At 38.4% G+C, this 23,143-nt stretch overlaps 1 protein-coding gene across 3 annotated transcripts in view; it reads left to right on the top strand.

Moving 5' to 3' along the window:
- The first annotated feature begins 2,743 nt into the window (after positions 1 to 2,743).
- ZCCHC4 (zinc finger CCHC-type containing 4) overlaps positions 2,744 to 23,143 on the top strand; it is a 43,640-nt gene continuing 23,240 nt past the window's right edge. For all 3 annotated transcript variants that reach the window (XM_090268202.1, XM_090268201.1, XM_090268200.1), the window contains exons 1-5: positions 2,744 to 2,886; positions 3,601 to 3,719; positions 4,774 to 4,856; positions 16,666 to 16,941; positions 17,355 to 17,435. In XM_090268202.1, the coding sequence (XP_090124328.1) occupies positions 2,760 to 2,886; positions 3,601 to 3,719; positions 4,774 to 4,856; positions 16,666 to 16,941; positions 17,355 to 17,435 (686 nt within the window). In that variant the 5' untranslated portion in view covers positions 2,744 to 2,759. The remainder of the gene's footprint in view (positions 2,887 to 3,600; positions 3,720 to 4,773; positions 4,857 to 16,665; positions 16,942 to 17,354; positions 17,436 to 23,143) is intronic.

Raw genomic sequence — 23,143 nt, 5'->3', positions numbered from 1 at the left:
TATAACAAAATAACACAGACTGGGTACCTTATAAACAACAGAAATTTATTGTTCACAGTTCTGGAAGCAGGAAGTTCAAGATCAGAGTGCTAGCAAGGCTGGGTGAAGGCTCTCTCTGGGTCACAGACTTCCTGTATCCTGGCATAGCAGAAGGGAGCAGGGAGCTTTCTGGGGCCTCTTAAAAGGGCACTAATCCTATTCATGAGGGCTTCACTCTCATGACCTAATCGCCTCTTGAAGGCTGTACTTAGTAATACTATCACATTTGGGGGTTAGGGATTTCAATATATGAATTTGAGGGGGATGTAAACATTCAGTCCATTGCAAGGACGAGGAGAGACACGAAGAGAAGACCTGAGTTATCCCAGCCCAGGTGAGCCTGGACCACCCAACCATCAGACGCATGACCTAGCTCAGAAAAAACTGAAGAGCTGAACCCCTCAGATGCATGATAAATCAATATTATGGATGCCCCTGAGATGACAAAATTTAATTATTACAGCTTTTCCAGCTGTTCCCCAAGTCACCTGCCCAAACCCAAACCAGTCCTTAGGGTTTTTCATGCTTCTCCAACAACATGATCTAAAATTGGTGAGGGCTGGCTTCCCGAAGGAAAAGTGGGTTCTCTAACCGAAGAGAAGAGAAGTCGGTCGAGCATGCACTAGAAAATGTTCCTCCGGCTTCAACCACTTTCCCTGCAGGAGATTTGCGGGTTGGAGGGCTTTTATCCTATTAACAAAATCAAGGAGTGAGACATCCTGGTCCCTATGGGAAGCTCACCAGTTTGACTACATCATCTGGTGGGACAGTGGCTGAATTGGAGCCTGTCTTAGGGGCATTAAGGATCATTAAGAGCGAGCATAAGGGGCCTCTCCGACCTCATGGGGCCCACTTTCAGCTCTGCCACTGGTTTCCTTTGCGAATCCTCTCCGGCTCTTAGCTTTTGTCTGCTCAAGAATTTTCCTGTACAAACTAAAAATAGTATGACACAATAAAATGAAACATTTATAATTTATTGCTCATATTCATGACCTCTTCAGTAAACATTCAACATACACTCCATATACATGTCTAAATATAGGTGAGTTTTTTGTTTTTGTCCTCAAATTAGCCCTCAAAAAAGAGGGACCTGCCTTCTTTTTGAAACCTTCCAAGTCTCCTACAAAGAGGTGCTCTTTCATTCATCTTATCTGAACAGCCCTGGTTGGGCTTTTACTGTGCAGGCTGCAGGGCCATATTGGTTTGAGCCGCTTATAGAGTTCATCTCACAGCATCAGAATTATTTAAGAGAGAATAAGAAACTATAGATTCAGTAACTTTTTGGTGGTATGATTTCATCAATCCAATTTTAAGCTTTGTAAACAAACGTTTTAAAGATTACAAATCTGTACCTATCGGTTAAAATTTTTAAATAGACGTATTAATATCAATAACCAAGGGTAGTTAGGTCTTGAGATAAAATTTTCAAAAGTATCGTTAGAAAGTTCCCTACCCTAAAGATAAAGTCATGCCAATAACTCATGCTGGACAACTTGAAAGGGGAATTGTGCCGAAGAGCAGATGCAAAATCATTGCATGACATGTGCTTGGAAAAGAGCAATATTTCTAAATTAAATATACCATAGTAGTAAAGGTATGAGTTTAAATATGTGTAAGTACCGTCGGTTCTTTAAATACTATAAGGAGATTTATTTATTTCATCTACAACTGTATGTGTGTGTTTACTGCGCCTATATAGAAGTTTTGAATTTGGATAGATTAATTCCTCCCCCTTTACTATTACTTTTCAACATTTTAGCTATTCTAGTTCCTTTGCCTTTTTCTATACATTTCAGAATAGTATGGTCAATAGCTACAAAAATCTGACTGAGATTTTGATAGAAATAGACCTAAACCTGTATCTCCCTTAAACTTGGGGAGAACTGACATCTTTACTATGTTGACTCTTCTGACCCGCCAACACAGTATGCCTCTACATTTATTTAGATCTTCTTTGATTTTTTTTCACCAGCATTTTGTAGTTTTCAGCATATAAGTCCTGTGTACGTGTTTTATGGCATTTACATAAAACCCAAGTATTGCATTTCTTTGAGTGGTTGTAAGTGGTACGCTAGTTTTACTTTTGTGCTCCTGTGATCTTTGCAAGTATGTAGAAGTACAACAGATTTTTGCATGTTTACCTAGTATTCTGCAACCTTGTTGAACTCAGCTTAAACTAGAGTTATTTTTGTAGATTCCTTGGAATTTTTTATGTAGACAATCACGTCAGATGCAAATAGGGACCGTTTTATTTCTTCACAATATATAAATGCCGATGGATATGCAATTATAACGTGCAACTCTAAACACTGTTCAAAAGATGTAAGATGACACCATGCCAACAACTCTGAAAGGAGGGTGGTTTCATGAAGCGCTATTTCTGTTGGTCAGCTGCTGTTGGTGGTGATGCTGCCTTTGGGACTTAAACCGACCAAATCTCTGCTACAAAGAGTCATCTCATCTCCTGCGTGTATTCTTAAGAGAGGAGGATACTCACAGGGGCTAAGGGGTGTGGCAGAGAATAGGTGAGATTATTGCACAGGTCGAACAAGTCGCCGGCGAGGCGTAGAGGCCGGCTAGGGCTGGTGGGGACTGCGCTCCAGGGAGCGGCCGCAGCTCCTCCCAGACGCGCGGGGGCGCTGTGGATTTCTGCGGGTCGCGGTGGCGCTCTCTCTCTGTCTCACTGTTTGGACTGAGGCTTTCGGGACGGCGGTGGGAAGATGGCGGCCCTCAGGGAAAGGCTTAGAACTGTGGAGGCAGAAGGGAGCGCGAGCAGCCCGGGGAACCCGGGAGCGGAGCTGGTGCTGCTCCCCGATCCCGCCACCCCCGCCCCGCTGTGCCCTCACGGTGGGTCGGCGTTTGGGCTCAGCCTGGGGTTGCGCGCCGAGGGGCGAGGTTTACCCTGAGCTTCCAAGGGCTTTGACGGCTCCCGAATTTTTTTTCAGCCTCTCTCCCCCACCGTGTGTGATGCCTAGAAAACGCTTCTTCCTCGGGAAGTCGTGGTTTTCAACTAACTTAAGAAAAGTCATAAAAAGTCCCCGCTGTCGTGGTTTTGGCCCCACGGCCAGCGGCAGTGGCTAGGCAAAGGGGATGCGTCTCACCGAGTAATGCCCATCGCTGAGTACTTGGGGATTTCATTTGTTGGTGTGCTATCTTTTCAGTAAAAAAAAGAAAACAAACCAACCAAAGAAAGTTAGGGAGAACGATGGCATGAATTCCTGCTTAGAAACCAGACCCAGCTTTTCTCTTAACTTGCGAAGAGAGAGTGTCCAGCTCTGAAAGCTCCGATCTCCTCCGAAAGGAGGAAAGCGCGCAGTTCTCTGCACCCCCTCCTCGTGGTAGTCTCAGGACCCCGGTTATTCACCATGTAGGCAGCAGCTCTCCTAGCAGTAGCATCTTATTTCTGGGGAGACCAGTTTTCAGAACTTAGTGCTTAATTATTAAAGGAGGGGATGCAATTATGGCAAATGGTGCATAAAATTTAAAAGTTTATTTAAGGGCGGCGAAAATTAGGAACTTGATGGCTATCGTTTGACATGGTTTTTCCTGTTCTGGAACTAGGACCCACTCTTTTGTTTGTGAAGGTGAGCCAAGGGAAGGAGGAAACGCGGAGGTTTTATGCCTGCTCAGCCTGTAGAGATAGAAAAGATTGTGATTTTTTTCAATGGGAAGATGAAAAGGTATATTAACTTTTTGGTTATATATGTATATTTTTTATTTTAAATATATGTGACATTTTGGGGACTGTATGAGACAAATCTAATAAGACTTGAAATTATGTTTTTTTGTTAGACTGGAGTTCATACTTACTCTGAACTTAACTTTGATCACTGATGTCTTAAACTACTGTCTCAAAGCTTAGTTCCCATGAAGACAGCGGTTCTCAACCTGTGGGTCGTGACCCCCTTTGGGGGTCGAATGACCCTTTCACAGGGGTCGCCTAAGACCATCGGAAAACACATATATAATTACATATTGTTTTTGTGATTAATCACTATGCTTTAATTATGTTCAATTTGTAACAATAAAAATACATCCTGCCTATCAGATATTTACATTACGATTCATAACAGTAGCAAAATTACAGTTATGAAGTAGCAACAAAAATAATGTTATGGTTGGAGGTCACCACAACATGAGGGTCGCGGCATTAGGAAGGTTGAGAACCACTGCATTAAGACCTTCTGAGGTGTTAATATTGGGTTTGCAAATAGAGATAGATATTTCCCTAAAGAGTCTAGGTCATGATCATTCCAGAAAGTGTTTTAGAAAAACACCTTTTTAAAAACATTTGCATTGAACAACTTTTACACAGATACTGGATGAGGGCACTTAGAGAAATAGTTATGAGCTGGGGATCCTCTTGGACTCAGTCTAATTAAAAGTTTCTGAAAGTTTTGGCTAGAATATTGTCAGCTTTGTTTGGTTTATTAGAAAACAATCTTATACATCACTCTTCTGTATATCTGTTAAGATCATCACATGTGAGTTCATCTCCATGCTTTAATCTTTAATGTGTTGGGTACTGCTTCAAACTATTCTAGATTTTTTCCAGTTTAATATTTTGGGGTCCTTTTACACCCAGCCCCCCCACCCCCACCCCTCCGAAATGAATGCTTGTCTACAACTTGAAGCTGCTTGAGTTTCTGGCTTTGTGATGTCGGAATGTGATACCAGTTACTCTAGCAAGGGGGCAAGTTCGATAGTTAAATTAAGTGGATTTTGTACTCTTAGTTGTCAGGAGCTAGACTTGCTGCCCGAGAAGCTCGTAACGGAAGATGTCAGCCTCCTCTATCCCGAACACAGTGTGTGGAAAGGTACTGATGCGGCCGTTTTTATCTATTATCCTGTATTTTTAACCTGTGCCTTTAACTTTAATTAATTAATTTTTATTGTGATAAATATATACATAACATAAAATTTGCCAATTCACTAGCATTAACTTCCAGTGTTGTGCCACCATCACCACTATTTCCAAAACTTTTTCCTCACCCCAATCAGAAACTTTGTCACCATTAAGCAATAACTCCTATCCCACCTCCCTCCGGTCCCTAATAACTTCTCATCTGCTTTTGTCTCCGTGAATTTGACTATTGTAGGCACCTCAGATAAGTGGAATCATCAGTATTTGTCCTTCGATGTCTGGCTCATTTCATCTAGCATTATATTTTCAAGGCTTATCCATGGCGTAGCATGTGTTAGCATCCTTTTTATAGCTGAATAATATTCCATTGTATGTATATACCACATTTTGTTTATTCACCCAACAGTGGACACGTGGATGTTTCCACGTTTTGGCTTTTGGGAAGAGAACTACAGTACACGTCAGTGTATAAATAATATCTGTTAAGAGTCCCTCTTTTCATTTTTTTGCAGATATACGTAGGAGTGGAATTATTGGATCATATGGTAATACTGTGTTTAGTTTTTGGAGGAACTGCCAAGCTTTTCTACAGTGGCTGCACCGTTTTACATTCCCACCAGCAGTGCATGAGGGTGCCAATTTCTCCATGTCCTTCTCAACACTTCTTTTCTCTTTTATTGATTATAACATCCTAGAAATTGTGAAGTGGTATATCATTTTAGTTATAAGTTTTTATTTCCCTATACGCATATTGTTGATCTCTTCATGTGTTTTTCGGCTATTTGCTTATCTTCGAAGAAATGTCTGTTCAATTCTTTTGCCAATTTTTAATAGGGTTTTCTTTTTGTTGTTGAGTCACAGGAGTTCTTTATGCGTTCACGCTTATCGGATGATTTGAGACTGTTTTCTTCCATTCTTTAGATTGTCTTCACATTCTTGATGATGGCTTTTGATACATAAGAGTTAACTTTGGTAAAGTCCAGTTTATCAAATTTTTCTTTTGTTGCTTGTGCTTTTGGTATCATAGTTAAGAAATCGTTGCTAAATCCAACAGCATGAGGATTTCCTGTAATGTTTCTTATATGAAATACTAAACCATTTTTTAAAGCCTTAAATGTTTTAAAGCACTGTTAAAATGTTTTATTGGGTGAACTGGAATTGAGTCATAGATTTAATTCTTTGGCAAACCTGTGAAAAGAATTCATCCCTCTCCTGTGTCATAGGCCTTGCGCTCCATGTGCTGGGAGAAGCTCCCTAAGGATCGCTTGTTCAGCGTTGCTGATGATAAATAGGTTTTCACTCTCATGGCTACTCCTTCTGGCTGCCTGGGCTGCTGTGTTTTGAAGGATTCTGTGTTCTTATCCAGGCAAAGTGGAAAAGATTACTGAGTTCTACTAAAAATGTCTTCCTAAGCTTAGTAGATTTTGAAGTCCTTTGATGGAGGAAGCTTTTCTTAAGACAAATGGATTGCCTCTTGAGCAAAGTACTTAATCAGTGATGTCTACTTAATTTATAGGAATTCAGTCGATAACGAAAAGTGTTGAAAGTGCTAGTAGTATAAATTGATCACTACTGCGAGCTAGGCACTATGTTAGGTTTTTACATGTGATGTTACTGAATCCTGCTGAGTTGGTTTACTTACATGAAAAAATTGAGGCTTAGAGAAGTTAAGTAACTTCGTGAAGTTCATACTACTAGAATGACTGAGCGATGACTCAAACATGCCTCTCTGATTCCAACATAGTATTGTGAGAAACGCTCACAATAAAATACTGGGACACAGGACTTCAGCAGCAAAGCAAGGCGTTTATTCACAAGTCTGCAGAGTCCGGCGCACAGCCAGCCAGGAGCACGCGCACGCGAAGTAGACAAAGTAAACTGGTTTTATACTAACGCGATTAGCTCCCCCCCCCCCCCCCCCCCGTTTCTCCATTACTGGTTAATCTGGGTTCACAATCTTAACGTGATTAACTACTTAACTAAAGGTCTGATTGATTAAGGGTAATCTAGTTATAGGTCTGTCTCCAACTTATTTGCAAAGTTACCTAGCTACATCTTCCCATTTCTCTGTGCTTGGTGATGACAATCTTCCTCCTTTTGATCCCAGAGATATGTGTGAGGAGCTGCGGAATGTCATTTCCTTGCCCCTTTTCCGGTATTCACCTGTTAATTATCTCCCGCTGGTTTGAGAGTCACTGGCTTCTTTATCCCTTACAGTACTTTTATTTATTTATTTATTTGTTTCTTTGTTTATATTTTTTAAATCCTCACTGGGGGACATGTTTCTCATTGCTTTTAGAGAGAGGGGAAAGGAGAGAAGGAGGGAGAGAGAGGAACATCGATGCGAGAGAAGAGCATCGATCGGTTGCCTCTTGCACTACACCCAGACCCGGGGAACAAACTTGAAATCTAGGCATGTGCCCTGATGGGGAACTGAACCTGCAGACTTTGGGTTACAGGACGATGCTCAACCCAACTGAGCCACACTGCCCGGGGCGTCCAACATGGTATTTTTAAACATAAAAGCAGATAGTAATTAATAAATGATATGTGCTAACTTAATTTAAGGAGATAATGAGATAAAACTTGAGGAGTTATATAGAGATATATCATAATGAGATTATCATAATGAGATGAAATAGATTATCTAAGATGCAGAAAAAAGAAAAACATCACCCATGGCTTCTCCCTTTGCACCCAGCATCTTGTTCATTTTGTTATATTTCCTCCAGACCCTTTTTCCTCTGCCCAGGTTTATTTTACAAGGTTGTAGTCATAGTGTGAACATAGCTTGTGCCCTGCTTTACCACTTTTTATCTGATAAGCATGTTGTTCATGTTATTACATAAGGATGTTGGCGATTCAATTACACTCTAAGAAAATGTAGGTGCTCTTGTTTCTTTGCATAATAAAAGTTAGTCTGGAGCTAAAACACCGTTCTTGTCTTTATACTGCTGGAGTATGGTGTTTTGATAGTAAAGAATTTTTGAAATTCACATTTTATTCTTATTAGAATATAAAAACACTGGCCAAGATACGAAGTATTAAAGAATTTTCAAAAGGTTGGTTGTTTGGGCTGCTTATAGCAGTTATTTACGTCACAGACTCAAAAGTATTTAAAGGAGGGAAAAGCATAGATTCAGTAAGACTTGGGGGCCATAATTTCACCTGTTACCTAGTGCTAATTCCTGAGATCATGTCTTAAAATAGCTTCAACATCTTACATCGTCTGTGACCCCTAACCTTGGATTTTGTTGCCCGATCTGCACCATCTAACCATCCATCCGTCCACCCAACCATTTCTTCATCCTTTGTTGAGGACTCAAAAAGAGCTTAAAATGTAGTAGTGGAGTTGAGATATATTCAAAAATTGCACAGTGCAAAGAAGAATGTGGACAGTAGTCACAGAAAAGACAAGAGTGCTCCAGAAAGGCAGATGCATTACAGCTCATTTGTGCCTGGGTTCATCAGCACAGTTTAAAGACATGGTATTAAAATAGGTTTCGGAAGATGAGTAGGGGTGGAAGCTTTTTGAAATTTAAGTTGATTTCACTGCATTACTGTGTAATTAATGCTCTTATGATTTTTTATATGCTTTCTATGGAGTGAAAAGTTCAAAGTTAGTCATTCCTCTAAAAATTTAAAAATTGGGCTTTTAAAATCTTAGGCTTACTAAATTATATATTCTCTCTTATTAATTACCTATTAGTGTGTCTTCAGCTTAAGACTAGCAATTCATTCTTGTGTGCAAATGGACCTAAGGGTGATGTACCATTACTTGAGATCATAATTGCTTTCTAATTTAACTTGATGCAACTCATTTATGTTATCTTATTAAATAACTACTGTATTTGAAAGTAGTAGAATGTATTTAAACATTATACCTATTCTATAAAGTAAACTTTTCATCTGTTATTGTGGAGTAACAATAGCTTTTCATTGACTGATTTATTTTTGAAATTGTGATAAAGGAATGGTGGTAGCTAGCAAGATAAATTGACCTTGTTACTTGATTTTAATTATGGAACTGGCAGTGCTGCACAGACTTCTTGGTTTTACAGAATAGGACTTGATATTCAGTTTTCTAATCTCAATCTTTGAACCATTCTTTATATTTCATGTGCTCAGTTGACAGATTTACATTTTATGCCTGATATTTGACTTTTCTTATAGTTTTTGGCTGCCTGTTATGCTTTGAAATGTGTTTTTCTATTATGTAGTACATTGGCAACTTTATTGTGACCTGCGAAGTCTCAAGGAAGATATATTTCAGTGCTAGGATCAGCATTAATTTATGTGTATTCGGATAGTTTTATTTAGTTGATATTTCATTTGGTTATGTTTTTTCAGAGCTCATTTAAACTCAGATTTTCAAGGTCTGCTATTAGGGAAATGCCATAAACATAATTTGTCTACTCCAGGAAAGGCAAATGGAACATCAAATAGAGATCAATAAAAATGACATTTCAAAATGCTAGCCTGCAATTTGCGAATCCTGCTGAGCCATGCGGCAGAATGAATCTTTTCCCCCTGGAGTATGTGTAGTAAATACAAATAAGAAGGGCACGCTGAGTAACCCTTAGCTCTTCGTGGTCTCGTGTTCTTGCTACCAAATTTAAAAAACCTTGTGTCTGATGCTTGCCAGAGGAGAGGGGTGTTGGGCCATTGGGTGAAAAAGGTGAAGGCATTGAGAGAGATGGATTGGTAAGTAACAAAACAGTCACGGGGATGTAAAGTACAGCATTGGGAATATAGTCAGTATTCTAATAACTATATATAGTACTTTTTGGGTACTGAAATAGCAGGGTGACTACTTTGTAAAGTGTGTGATTGTCTTAACTGCTGTGTTATACAACTGAAACTAATACAAAATGATATTGTATGTAAACTAATTGAAAATTAAAATTTAAAAATATGATCTAACAAGAACGAAAATATTTTTAAAAACCTTGTGTCTGAATGTTAAATGTAAAGCAGTGGAGTTGAATGATTATGCTGTGATTTGAAATAGAGAGAAATATGCACAAGATCTGTTTATCTTTTGTCAGGAGATGGTTGATAAACAAGCAATAAAGCTTTCTGAAGGACAGTTTTGACAAAGCACAAAGATACATAAGTGGAGGTTTATTTAACAGGTTTTTTTTTTTTTTTTTTTGAGTTATTAAACTTAGTGCCTTAAGTGCCTTAAGGTAGTCCTATATACTGAGTGAACTGTCACACTGGCCCCTAATTGCTTGGACTTTATTTCCTCTCTCCCTGGTGACTTGAAGCTTCCACCTTTAGTTGGCCTCACAGAACCTGACAACTTCATCTCCTGGGGGCTCTTCCTTATCTTTTTCCCTGTAAAGCCCTCAGTTGTGGTCATCAATCTTTCAGTGATACCAAACATATGCTCTGTTGCTCAGTTTTGGTGCCCACTGCATGAAAACTGACGTTGTGTTTCAGGACTGAGTCATCGGGTGATAGCAGCGACACCCCACCTGCATTGAAGAGATGACAGCATGAAGAGCTAGGGCCGGGTTTGCATGTGGGTGGACACTCTGTGACATCATGACCTCAGTCTGGCAGACAGCAGTTATAAATCATATGTCAATATCATACATGCTAAAATGTGAAAAAACGTTTCTTGGAAGTGATGAAATAGGGTGGTTGGTTTTGTTTGTGGTCCAGTCCGACAGCTTTCTTTTCTTTTTTTTGATCCTCACCTGAGGATACGTTTACTGATTTTTTTAGAGTGGAGTGGGGAGAGAGACAAACATCGAGATAACAGAGAAACATGGATCGGTTGCATCTGTCTTGTAGGCAACTCCCAGCTGGGATCGAACCCGCAACCTAGGAATGTGTCCTTGAGCTGGGATTAACTCACAGCCTTTTGGTGTAGGGGATGATGCTCCAATGAACTGAACGACCTGGCCAGGACCCGACAGGCTTTCTTTTAATGGGTGGATGTAGCCCATTTTTATAGTGGATATATATGCTTGGTCTTAGTGTTGCTGTATTATTTTAGTGTTTTCTATTTTTACTACTTCTTTTAATTCTCTTTTACTATATGGCCTGTGTTTTCTTTCCTTTTCTTATTTTAATGTATGCTTCCATATTTTTGTTGTAATGATTGCCTTTGTAAATTTCTATGCCATATTTAATCCTTTCTCATAGTCTTCACTCATCTAAAAATAAGAAATGATGAACCTGATATAATTCTTCCCATGGCTATTCTGTAACTACCGATTTGTACTTCTTAATCCCCTCACCTCTTACTCATTCCCCCATATCCCTTACCATCTGGCAACCATTATTCTGTCTCTGTTCTTCTTGTTTGCTTAGTTTGTTTTTTAGATTCAATTGTTGATAGATACATATTTGTGGCCATTTTATTGTTCATAGTTTTGATCTTTTTCTTAAATAAGTCCCTTTAACCTTTCATATAGTAAGGGTTTGGTGATGATGAACTCCTTTAGTTTTTACTTGTCTGGGAAGCTCTTTATCTGCCCTTCCATTCCAAATGATATCTTTGCTGGGTAGAGCAATCTTGGCTGTAGGTCCCGGCTTTTCATGACTTTGAATATTTCTTGCCAGTCCCTTCTAGCCTGCAAAGTTTCTTTTGAGAAATCATCTGACAGTCTTGTGGGAACTCATTTGTAGATATCTAACTGCTTTTCTCTTGCTGCTTTTAAGATTCTTTATCTTTAACCTTTGACATTTTAATTATGGTGTGTCTTGGAGTGGTCCTCTTTGGGTCTAGCTTGTTTGGGACTCTCTGTGCTTCCTGGACTTGCATGTGTATTTCCTTTGCCAAATTAGGGAAGTTTTCTTTCATTATTTTTTCAAATAGACTTTCTTGCTTTGTCTTCTCCGTCTGGCACCCCTATGATGTGAATGTTAGCACGCTTAAAGTTGTCCCACCAGCTGTTTACACTGTCCTCATTGCTTTTGGATTATTTTTTCTTCATCTTGTTCTGATTGGTTGATTTTTTGCTTCTGTATGTTCCAACTCATTGATTTTATTCTCAGCTTCACCCGCTCTCCTGTTGTTTCCCTGTAAATTGTTCTTTATTTTAATTAGTGTATCCTTTGTTTCTGACTGGATCTTTTTTATGCTGTTGAGGTCTTCACCAAATTTCTTGAGCATCCTTATAGTCACTGTTTTGAACTCTGCGTCTGATAGATTGCTATCTCCTTTTCCTTTAGTTCTTTTTCTAGAGTTTTGATCTCTTCTTTCATTTGGATCATGTTTCTTTGTGTTCTCATTTTGGCAGTCTCCCTGTGTTTGTTTCTAGGTTTTAGGTAGAGCTGCTTTGACTCTGTCTTAGTAGTGTGGCTTAATGTAGTAGGTGTTCTGTAGGGTCCAGTAGCACAGTCTCTCCTGTCACCCAAGCTGGGTACTTGAGGTGTGGGCTGAGTTCACCCTCTTCTTGTAGTTGAGCCTTGATTGCTATTGGCAGAACAGTGAGAGGGATTTACCCAGGCCAGACAACTGCAAGGATTGGCTGTGACCACTTAACATCAACTTCTGCCCTCCATGGAGGATCCACTGTGCAGGGGCAGGGTAGTGGTGCTTTGATGTGGTCTGTAGCTGTCCACTGCATGCGCTGGCTCTGGTTTTTTCCAGTTGGTGGAGGTCAAGGTCAGTCCCCACCTATGTTTTGCCCAAGGCCACCGTTCCTGATCTATAAAGCAATCTGAGATGGCTGCTACTTGTGCTGGGCTTAGAGATCCCCAGGTGAAATCAAACTGTGAATCTAGTTTGGCTGTTGCTAGTGCTGTGCCTGGGGCTCACTGAGGCCAGCTGTTGCTTGTTTGAGAGGGTTTAGGAAGTCATGAATCATGAGCAAAGACCAGCCATTCATATGGAAAAGCAGCTTGGGTGGGCCCTTAAGTTGGGTGGGGAGGAGTCTCTGGGGATCCCCAAGGTGTGTCAAACAGTGTTAGCCAGGTTGATGGAATCTCAGATATGGCACCAGCTTGCCAGCTCTGTTGGGGGAGGGTTCAGAAAAGGGACAGTGGCCTCTGCTCGCCTCAATGCCAGACACTTCAGTTCCTCCCTCTATGCCACTGGGGCTTTCAAGCTTCTGCCCTGGTGCTGGAGTTCAGGGATTGAGTCTGAGCAGGTGAATCTGTGTGTGGGTTCTTTAAGAGGATCTGCTTGGGGCTCCTGCAGTTTCTTCCACCACCTCAATTCCCGCTGGTTTTTGCAGCCAGAAGTTGTGGGGACTTATCTTCCTGGCACTTGAACCCTGGGGTGAGGAGCCTGGTGTGGGACTGGGACTCCTCGCTCCTGAGATATCCCTCCTGGATTTTTATGCACCACACTGGTGAGGGACCAGCCCATTCTGCGTCTGTGCCCAGTGTTAATGGATGTGGTTTCTTTAATTCTGTAATTGTCAGACTTCCATTCTACTTGATTTCTGATGGTTCTGAGTGATGGGTGTTCTGTATTTCAGGTGTAATTTTGATGTGGTTGTGCGAAGGGACGATCCGTGTCTGCCTATGCTGCCATCTTGACTGGAAGTCCTCACTCTTGATTATTCAATTTTAAGTTACATCTTTTGGCCTGTGGTTCCAAAACATGCAGACATCGGCATACAGTACTTCACTGTCTTCCACTTTCTCATCCCCTTCCCCTACCACTTGCATTTGAATTATAATATTTACATTTTGTACTATAAGTATAACGCCCATGTTTGTTTCTGCTTTTATTCTGTGGTTAAATGGATTCAGTACTTACTGGCAGCCCCTTGGCTGTGGTATCTTCACTCATCTCTTATTTGGCCGAAAGTCATCCCCTAGCAGTTTTTATTTTTTAAATAAAAGTTTTTTATTAATAAAGTTTTTTAAAATCAAAACTTGTATGTTGCTATTATATGATTCCATTTACATGAGATGTCCGGCGTGGGGGAATCAGTAGAGAAAGACAGTGTGTTAGTGGATTTTAGAGACTGGGGAGGCGGGAGATTGTGGGGTGACTGCTGGTGGGGATGAGGTTTCTTTCTGAGGTGATGAAAATGCCCTGAAATTATGGTGATGGCTGCACAACTTCATGAATGTGCTAAAGACCTCTGAGTCGTACCTTTAAAGGGGTGATTGTGTGGTATGTGAATTAAATTTCAAAAATGAAATCTGTATTTGGCAATAGAATCAAATAGTTCTGTGAGGTTTTATAAAGAGCAATCTTCCTGGCTCCATCCTTGCGTTTTCCCCTCCCCAGAAGCAACCACGGTTGCGCTTCTGGCCAGGTCTTTTAGAATTCACCCTCCTGTCTGTGGAATACAAAACATGCTTGTCTTGTGCTGCTTGATTTATCAATTTTTGGAATTGTCTGTTTATTTCACAGGGGAGATGAGGATTTATCTTTCCCTTTGCTCTTTTGCCTTCTCCCCTCCAAATCCCCCACCCCAACTATAATCCATACGCTTTCATACCTTATTCTTACATAGTTATATCATGACTTTGGTTAGATTCAAAATTTAGTGCTTGTATTATCATAACCATATAAATGTGGCTCCTAGCTGAACCATGTAATAAATCATAGTAAGTTCTTTCCTACACAGCTTTTTGTTTTCCTTGGACTTAATAACAGTCATGGATTTTTTTGTTGTAGCTGCTATTAGTTATTTAGGTGCTCATCACTGATTCAGCTGCAGAATCTGCTAGTTGTCTGAATCCTTTCAGAACATTCAGAGGTAGCATAGTCTGTTGGTTTTATCTTAGAGAAATCTGTCCGAGGGCTTTTTAAAGGGCTCCCAATCTGTAAGTTACCCTTTCTGCCTGGCACCCAGCTTTCCAGCAGGTTCTTCAGTAAGGACCCAAGTTGTATAACTGCACAACTTGAGTTCCTCCAAGTCCCAAATCAAACATTTATTCATGGTAAGGATTCTCAGAAAACTAGAAATAGATGGGAACTTCCACAGCTTGACAAAGGGCATCTAAGAAAAACCTATAGCTAAGACCATACTGATAAGAGATTGAATGCTTTCCTCCTAAGATTGGGACATAGGAAGGATGTCCACTTTTACCGTTTCTATTCAACATTGGTGGTTCTGGCCGATTTAATAGATTTAGGTTCAGGATTAGGATTGGGCTGAAAATATAAAAGTTACTGGAGAGAAAGAGAGGCCACATTTATATAACTTTCATTACACTATATTATAATTTTTCCATTTTATTATCAGTTATTGTTGTTAATCTCTTATTGTGCCTAATTTGGAAATTAAACTTTATTATAGGTATGCATATGTAGGAAAAAACATAAGTCATGTAGGATTTGATGCTCTCGGTGGTTTCGGGCATCCATGGGGGTGTCTTGGGGTGTACCCCATGGGTAATGGGAGACTGCTGTCAGCTGGGCAGTTGTATCCCTCACGGGCTGCCAGTGATCCAGTATCTTCAAACTGGTTTCCTATATTTTCTCTGGGTAAAAAATATTTTGAGGGTCAGAATGGTAAATCTGTTCTCTTATTCTATCATGGCTGGATATGAACATCTTTGACACTTAACATTTAATAATGAAAAGTAATAGTAATAAATTCAGTGTTGCTGTGGCTAGTGTATTGGTTCTTTCCACTTGCATTTCATGTCTTAGGGGCCCTTTTCCCTACTGCCATTCTTTCTTTGAATTACTATAAAAGTTTCTTCTAACTGTCCTTTTGCTTTCCAGACATTGATAAAACTGTCAGAAGAACAGTTATCATAGAAATAGAAACATTTAAATTACTGGCACGATAAGCTTATTTCTTGCTGCAGCCATCCAGAATATCTATTTGTCACTGCCTTGGGTGCTTGAAGTAAAACAGTGCTTAGAAATAAAAAGTTTTAAAACTCACTTTGATTCTACATTAAATTTAATTTTTCCTGTGCAGTTCCAAAGTTTAGTTCACTCATACTTAGATTTGGGCATTGCTGACCCGCTATGAGCCTCAATAATCTTACTTGTTTTTCTTTTTCTTTTGTTTTTTTACTCTGATTTCATAGCTGGAATAGCACATACAGAGGCAGCAGTTTTTAAAACATACTAACCATGATTATTTTCTCTCTTTATTCATTCCAAATAAAAAGAACAAAGAAGAAAAAAAAAGAGACCAAAGTGGTGACTTTGAAATCAGATATAAGGATGTATTGGAAGAAACCAAATGGGATTCCAATTTTTTTTTTCCAGGCTCTGAACATCAGCTTGCTGTTTAGGGGATGAGCTGCTCAGAACTGCCTCCATCAATATTGCTAAGAATAAAGGAGCTTTGTAGGAACATTTTTTCTTTTAAGGGATAATTTTTCTTTTTTCTTTTTTTCTTCCTTTTTTTTCCTTTGGAGGTAATTTTTCTTGCTAAGCATGCCATAAGAACTTGAAGAATGATCTTAATTTTTCATTTTAAAATGACTATCATACTGAGCCAGACTGTTGAACACTTCAAAGTTAGATTTGTCAATAAATTTGTCAATAAATTTAAATGTGATAGTAGTCTCCATTACTACTAAGTTGTTTGAGTAATATATTATGTTCACATTTTAAATGGATATTGATCTTCATTCAGTGACTGAATTGGAGCATCTCAATTCTTATGAAATTGCTGATTCTCTTCCACTTTGTAGGCATGCAGCCAGAGATAAATTCTAGCCAACATTCCACAGATTTTTCTTACCTTGGCTACTTTATGCAGTACTCTTTAAGAAATAATAATACTTTTCTGCATACTAAAAATAGCAAAAATAAGTTATCTTTAAATCAACAAACTTAAAATACATTTCTTGTGTTTTGTCATGTCTTGTAGGTACTTGCAGTTCATTGAGCTGCCGTTGTCTCAGAGAAAGTTCTGTCGAAGGTGTCAGCAGTTATTGTTGCCGGATGACTGGGAGAAGCATCATGAGCATCAGGTCATGGGTGGTATTTCTATCACCCAGTTAAAAAGGCCCAGTCAGCTCCTTTCTCCATTGGAAAATAAGAAGACAAATGCCCAATATCTGTTTGCTGATAGGAGCTGTCAGTTTTTGGTAGACCTGCTTTCTACCCTTGGTTTCAGAAGAGTACTGTGTGTTGGAACACCAAGGTATGTTATATGATTTTTTAAAAACTTTTTCTGACACCACTATTTAAACTGCAAGGAAAAGGTTATCAGGTTCCAGGATCTATAGCATAAAGCTTTGAGTATACAAAGAAGTAATAAAGCATGCTCCCTCTTAAGGAGTTTGCAATCTGTATTCCATTTGAGAGAAATTGTTATAGATTTCTGATATATGATTGGAGATTCTTTCTGATTTGATTCTTAACTTGTTTGTAATTTTAGACTTCTCTGTTTCAGATAAGTTCTGACTTTTAAAAATTATTTGTAAAACTGAAATATTTCTAATATTTCATTGAAATATTAGAAATATCAGAAGAACATTGATTTTTTTCTTTTTTTGCTTATTACCTATGGCATTTGTTATCTCTTATTAAATTTGTTTTAATTAATTGCTTTAGGTTGCATGAGCTGATCAGGTTGAAAGCATCAGGTGACAAGAAGTCTAACATTAAAAGCCTTCTATTGGATATCGATTATCGGTAGGTTTGCAAAGTATAATATTTATTCCTGTCCATCGTCTCCTGTTTCTTTTTAATGTTTTCCTTTTTTAAATTATTTATTACCTGTTATAATCCTCGCTAATGTTTATAGTCATATAAATTCCATGCGTAATCTTCCATATTTCAAATAGAGGCAGTGAATTTCTCTTTTTACTGGTGTGCTTCCTAAATGTTCTCTATGAATGTGCCTAGTTGTCTTTGGCTTGTAATTTAGAGATAAACTTCTGTTGAGTGAAATTTCTTCCCATATACTTGTTTTCAAAGATAATTCTGAGCTTCCTCCAGGAGTTTGCTTGATTGTGATGTTATAAATGCAGTTAAGACATTTACTTCAGTATTTTTACCAGATGACGTAAATGTTGTTGTCTTCACTGGACATGGCCTCAGTGAAGGGGGTGCTAACTAGGGAACAGACAGATTCTAGGGCCAAGAATAGCAGGCAGAGAGTTTCAGAATTAACTGGCTTCTGATCATGTTGGGACAAACAGATTTGAGGCAGAAAGAGGACCATATCATGAATCTCTTGTCTGGTGGTAATTTAGATGATAAAGATGTTTTATTTATAATACTAGATGGCAAATATGTTTATCCACCATCTCTGTAATTCTGTAAATTTGAAGTACTCTTCCTAGTTTCTGTAATTATTTGAATTCCAGGAGTTCATGGTGAGTCTATAGGACATCATTATTTTAGTATCTTTCACTTGTTCTTGAATATATTGACGAAATCAGGCTTTGTGTTTCTTTTTATTTAATCTGTTACAGTCTATTTGGCCAATTTTTCAATATGTTGGAGAGAATCTGAAATTGCATGTTTTTTCTCACTAAAAAAAAAGGCAGACAGATTTTTAAAGTGAAAAAGTCACAATAAAAAGTATAGCTTTATAATTTACCTTTACTTAGATTTGCAAGTCACCTTTAGGTTGTCTAAAATAAGCAGCTGTGTTTCTCAGAAATAGCCCACACTTTCTGAACCATTCAGTCCTTGTTAACAGGACTAGCAGTTTACTGATATCTGCCTGATGTGAGTGATCCTTGGCAACATGGAATTCCATACGTGACAATACAGAATTCTTCTAGAGAAACTTGAGTTTTTCTGAATTGAGATATAATTTTCTTAAAATTTACTATTTTTAAGTATATATTTCAGCAGTTTTTGCTACATTTACTATGTTTTATAACTGTCAGCACCGTTTAGTTCCAGAACACTGAGAAGAAGCTCCTTACTCACTTATCTTGACAACCACTGATGTGCTTTCTGTCTCCATGGATTTGTCTATTTGGGATGTTTTATATACACAGAATCGTACAGTGTGTATCTTTTGTGCCTGACTTCTTTCACTTAGCATGCTTTCAAGGTTTATCCACATTGTAACATGTAACAGTATTTCATTTCTTTTGTGGCTGTATAATACTCCATTGTACAGATATATTAGTTTCTGTTTTTAACTACCGTGTTGTTTTTTCCTAAATTATTATTATTGTTAAATTATTAAAAATGTTTACTTTAGAGGCAGAAGTTTAACTTTTGGATTCTTATTAACAACCAGTTGTTAACAGTAACTGGTATTTATTGAGTGCTTGTCATGTGTTCTAACTCATTGGATCCTTAAAATAGCCCTGTAAGATAGATGCTTTTATCATTCTTACTTTCCAAATGGAAAAACTGAGGTACAAAGAGGTTAAGTAACTTGACTGAAGTCAGAGTTTATAAGTCACCAAGTCAAGATTTGAACCCAGTCAGTCTGGCTCCCAAAATTAAGTTATCCTCTGGAAATAACTTTGCTTTTGAAATTGTATATAAGCCTTTCTTATATAGTTCATTTCTCTCTTGTCATCCTTCTGCCTTTCCCTTTCTGTATCTACCCCCTTGCCTTGTTCTACAGTGGTTTTCAAGTGAATTAATAACTGGTTTCCAGATCATTCATGTATTTAGAATAAGGCATTCATATTAGTCAGGAATCTTTCTTTCATTAGAGCCCTGAAAATTTGTTGCTGGAGTCTAGGACATAGCAGGCTTTAGTCCAGTCAAGATCCTGGACCCCACACAATGTTGTTAGGCCTCTTTCTCTCTCCCTCTCATCTGTCTTTCTCTCTGTATTGGCCTTATTCTACTGACAGCTTCCTTCAGACTGCCAGGGACGTTAGTCTCAACTGCCCAGTAGAAGGAGGCTGTCTTTCCTAAGGGCTCCAGCAGCAAAACTCCAGGGAGTCCTCTGCTTAGCTTGCTGGGGCCATGTGCCCATTCCAGCACCGTCACTGTGGCCTGGCAGATCGGGTGCTCAGGCCAGCCCCTGACCAACCGCATGAAGTGGGTTCTGCATAGGAAATAGGGGAGACATAGATGGAGAACAAACAAAATAACTCATGTCCACAGATGAATTATTTAAGACTATATATATCAGTTGTCAGCTGCACTAAAATTCCTACCTTTGGTACTTCACTTCAGTGAAAATGGTCTTTCCAATAGTATGGTTTTTTGAAGAGGTCATACAGATGGCCAATAGACACATGAAAAGATGCTCAGCATCACTAGCCATCAGAGAAATGCAAACTGAAACCACAATGAGGTACCATCTCACACTTGTCAGAATGGCCATCATTAACAAATCAACAACCAAGTGCTGGCAGCCAGGATGTGGGGAAAGGGGCACCCTTTTGCACTGTCATTGGGAATGCAGACTGGTGCAGCCACCGTGGGAAGCAATATGGAGATACCTCAAAAAATAAAAAATGGATCTGCCTTTTTAGCCAGGATCCCACTGCTGGAAATATCCGGAGGAACTTAGTCACTTCTTTAAAGGGCCTATCCAAATGCAGTTACATTTTGAGGTACTGGGGATTGGGACTTTAACATGAATTTGGGGGGACACAGTTGAGGCCATAACAGGTATCTACCTAGGAGTAGACCCGCTGGGTCATATGATAACTCTGTACTTAACTTATTGAGGAACTGCCAAACTGCCAAAATGCAGGTAACTGGTTTTACTGATGACTAATGATGTTGAGCATCTTTTCATGTACTTACGGGCCCTTTGTTTATCCTTTTGGAAATATGTCTATTCTTCTTTGCCCATTTTTAATGGGTTGTCTCTTTTTTTGTCGAACTGAAAAATGTATTCTGGATGCTAGACTCTTTTCAGATACATGATTTACAAATTATTTCTCCTATTCTGTGGGTTGTCTTTCCGCTTTTGATGAAGTCCAGTTCTCTTTTCCTTGGTTACTTGTGTTTTAGGTGTCATAGCTAAGAAACTATTGACTAATACAAGGTCATGAATATTTATATTGGTTTTCTTCAAGGAGTTTTTAATTTGAGTTCTTATATTTAAATTATTGATTTATTTGGAGTTAATTTTTATAAATGGCATAAGTTCGGGGTCCAAATTCATTCTTTTGCACAGCTGCCTTGGCACCGTTTGTTGCAATGATTATTCTTCTTCCATTGAACTTTTTGGTACCTTATTGAAAATCAAATAACCATAAATGTATGGGTTTATTTTTGGACTCTACAAGTTCCAGTCCATTAATCTGTATCCTTATGCTAGTTCCACACACTCTTTTTAAAAAAAATTTTTTATTGAACTTCTTGTGGTGGCATTAATAAAATTATATAAGTTCCCACCATCTTGATTATTGTTGCTTTGTAGTAAGTTTTGAAATTAGGAAGTGTAAGTCTTCCAACTTTATTCCGTTTCAAGATTGTGTTGGCTATTGTGGGTTCCTTGCATTTTACATGAATTTTAAGATCAGCTTGTAAATTTCTACAAAAAAGCCAGCTGTGATTTTTATAGAGATTGCATTAAATTTGTAGATCAGTCTGGGGAATATTACCATCTCAATATTTAAGTCTTCCAGTCCATAGACGTGAGAGGCTTTCCATTTATTTAGGTATTCTTTAATTTCTTTAAATGATAGTTTTAGTTTTCAATGTATAAGTCTTGCACTGCCTTTGTTAAATTTATTCCTATTTTATTGTTTTTGTTGTTACTGTATTTTCTTAATATCATTTAGTAATACTCATTGCCATTGCCCTTATTTACTTTTTAAAAAAATTGTGACATAATACGCATAGCATAAAATTTACCACATTAACCATTTTAAATGTACAGTTCATTAGTGTTAAGTAAATGAAGTATGTTTACATCAATGTGCAGCTGTCCTCCAGAACTCTTCGTCTTACCTGATTTTTTTATTTGAAAGATTTAAATAGCTCCTTAACTCTTTTGCTTTAAATGCCATACCTTATGGTTTTACCTTTCTTGAGCCTGGGGTTGAAATCTCTTGGTTAGAGTAGGGCATAGAGGATTTGGATAAAGTTATTTTATGAGTAATGGAACACATTGATACCCTTTTCATGTCTGTAAACCCGTGTGTGTTTGTGCTGCAAACAAAAGCCCAGATGTTGTACTAAGGATATCCTGGCTTAGTTTCTTTGATCCCGTGCTCTGTTACTGAATCAGTTCTACACAAGGTCAACATTGGGTGTTAAGAGCGAGCTGGTTCATTGAAACAGTAGTAACCAGAATGCTTTTTTGCTGTTGCCTGTATTTGCAGTATGGTGGAGTGTGTGGTTGGTTCAGATATCTCACAATTAAATCAGGAAAAAAATCCTGTGTGGTACGAGTGGCAGTGAGTCAGTTACTTTTGGCACTTCGACTTTGGTTTGTTGTTGCCTTACAAAAGGTCTGTCCAAGTTTGCAGAGAACTGCCTCTACTCCAGCGTTCTATGTAGATAAATATCCTATGCCAGAGGTCTAAGATATGAAGTTAACATTTGCTAAGATGAATTTCTATATGCTCTTAATTTTAGCATGAAAGATGTGAAACTCTATTTGGTAGACTATCATCCAAATAAAGTTATATCAGAAAAATGGATTTCTTGGGTTCATTTCATGAACCGATTTTATTCAGCTCTTGATTGCGTTTCCTGTGTGCAGAGCATGTTTCACACTTGGTAACTGACTCGTTTAAAGAAAATGAATGGCCACATTAAATGAATGTCCTTTTGAGCAGTTTTCAAGTGCATGCATTTCTGATTGGTTTTGTTTGCCTTATTCAATGGAGAGAATAATTCTTTGTGGCCGATTCATTTAAGAGGGTAATGTTGAGTGATTTTTCATAATTTAAAATATGAATAATTTGGCTTTGTTGTTTGTATTTGATAAAACTTACAGCTGAAATCTAGGCTTTTTTCTCTCTCTGGCTCTACCCACTGCTGCCCAGAAAGTTTTGGACAACTGTGCTGTGTTTAATTTTTTGTAAATAACATTTTCTTTTTTAATTTTCAAAAACGACTATGTGTCATTGTGAAGCAATAAAAAATGGACAGTAGGAATATATTTAAATAGGGACTGTTTTCTTATTACGCAAAGTAATGCAAGAGAGAAGAAAACTCTCAAATGATAGTTGACTCTCACCTGTATTGGTGTTGATAGATATATATTCATTAAGTAACTGAGGTATATGCAGGGGTGGGGGAAAGTAGGGTTATCATTGTGAGCACATGCAACAGTTTATTCTTGTATGATTATTTATTCTTGTATTATAAACTTTTTCATACCAACAACTGTAATCCTACTTTTTCCCACCCTTGAATATTATCAGCTATTTGGAATTTAGTTAAATAGGAAGACAGTTGTTTATTAATGGTGATTGACCTTGCCCCCCAGTTTTGGGAATGTTAAG

Source organism: Furipterus horrens, unplaced genomic scaffold (assembly GCF_987537825.1).
Source record: "Furipterus horrens unplaced genomic scaffold, mFurHor1.1.pri manual_scaffold_2, whole genome shotgun sequence".
In the NCBI taxonomy this organism is placed as follows: domain Eukaryota; kingdom Metazoa; phylum Chordata; class Mammalia; order Chiroptera; family Furipteridae; genus Furipterus; species Furipterus horrens.
Note: the sequence above shows the minus strand (reverse complement) of the source record. Positions and strands in the feature narration are given on the sequence as shown.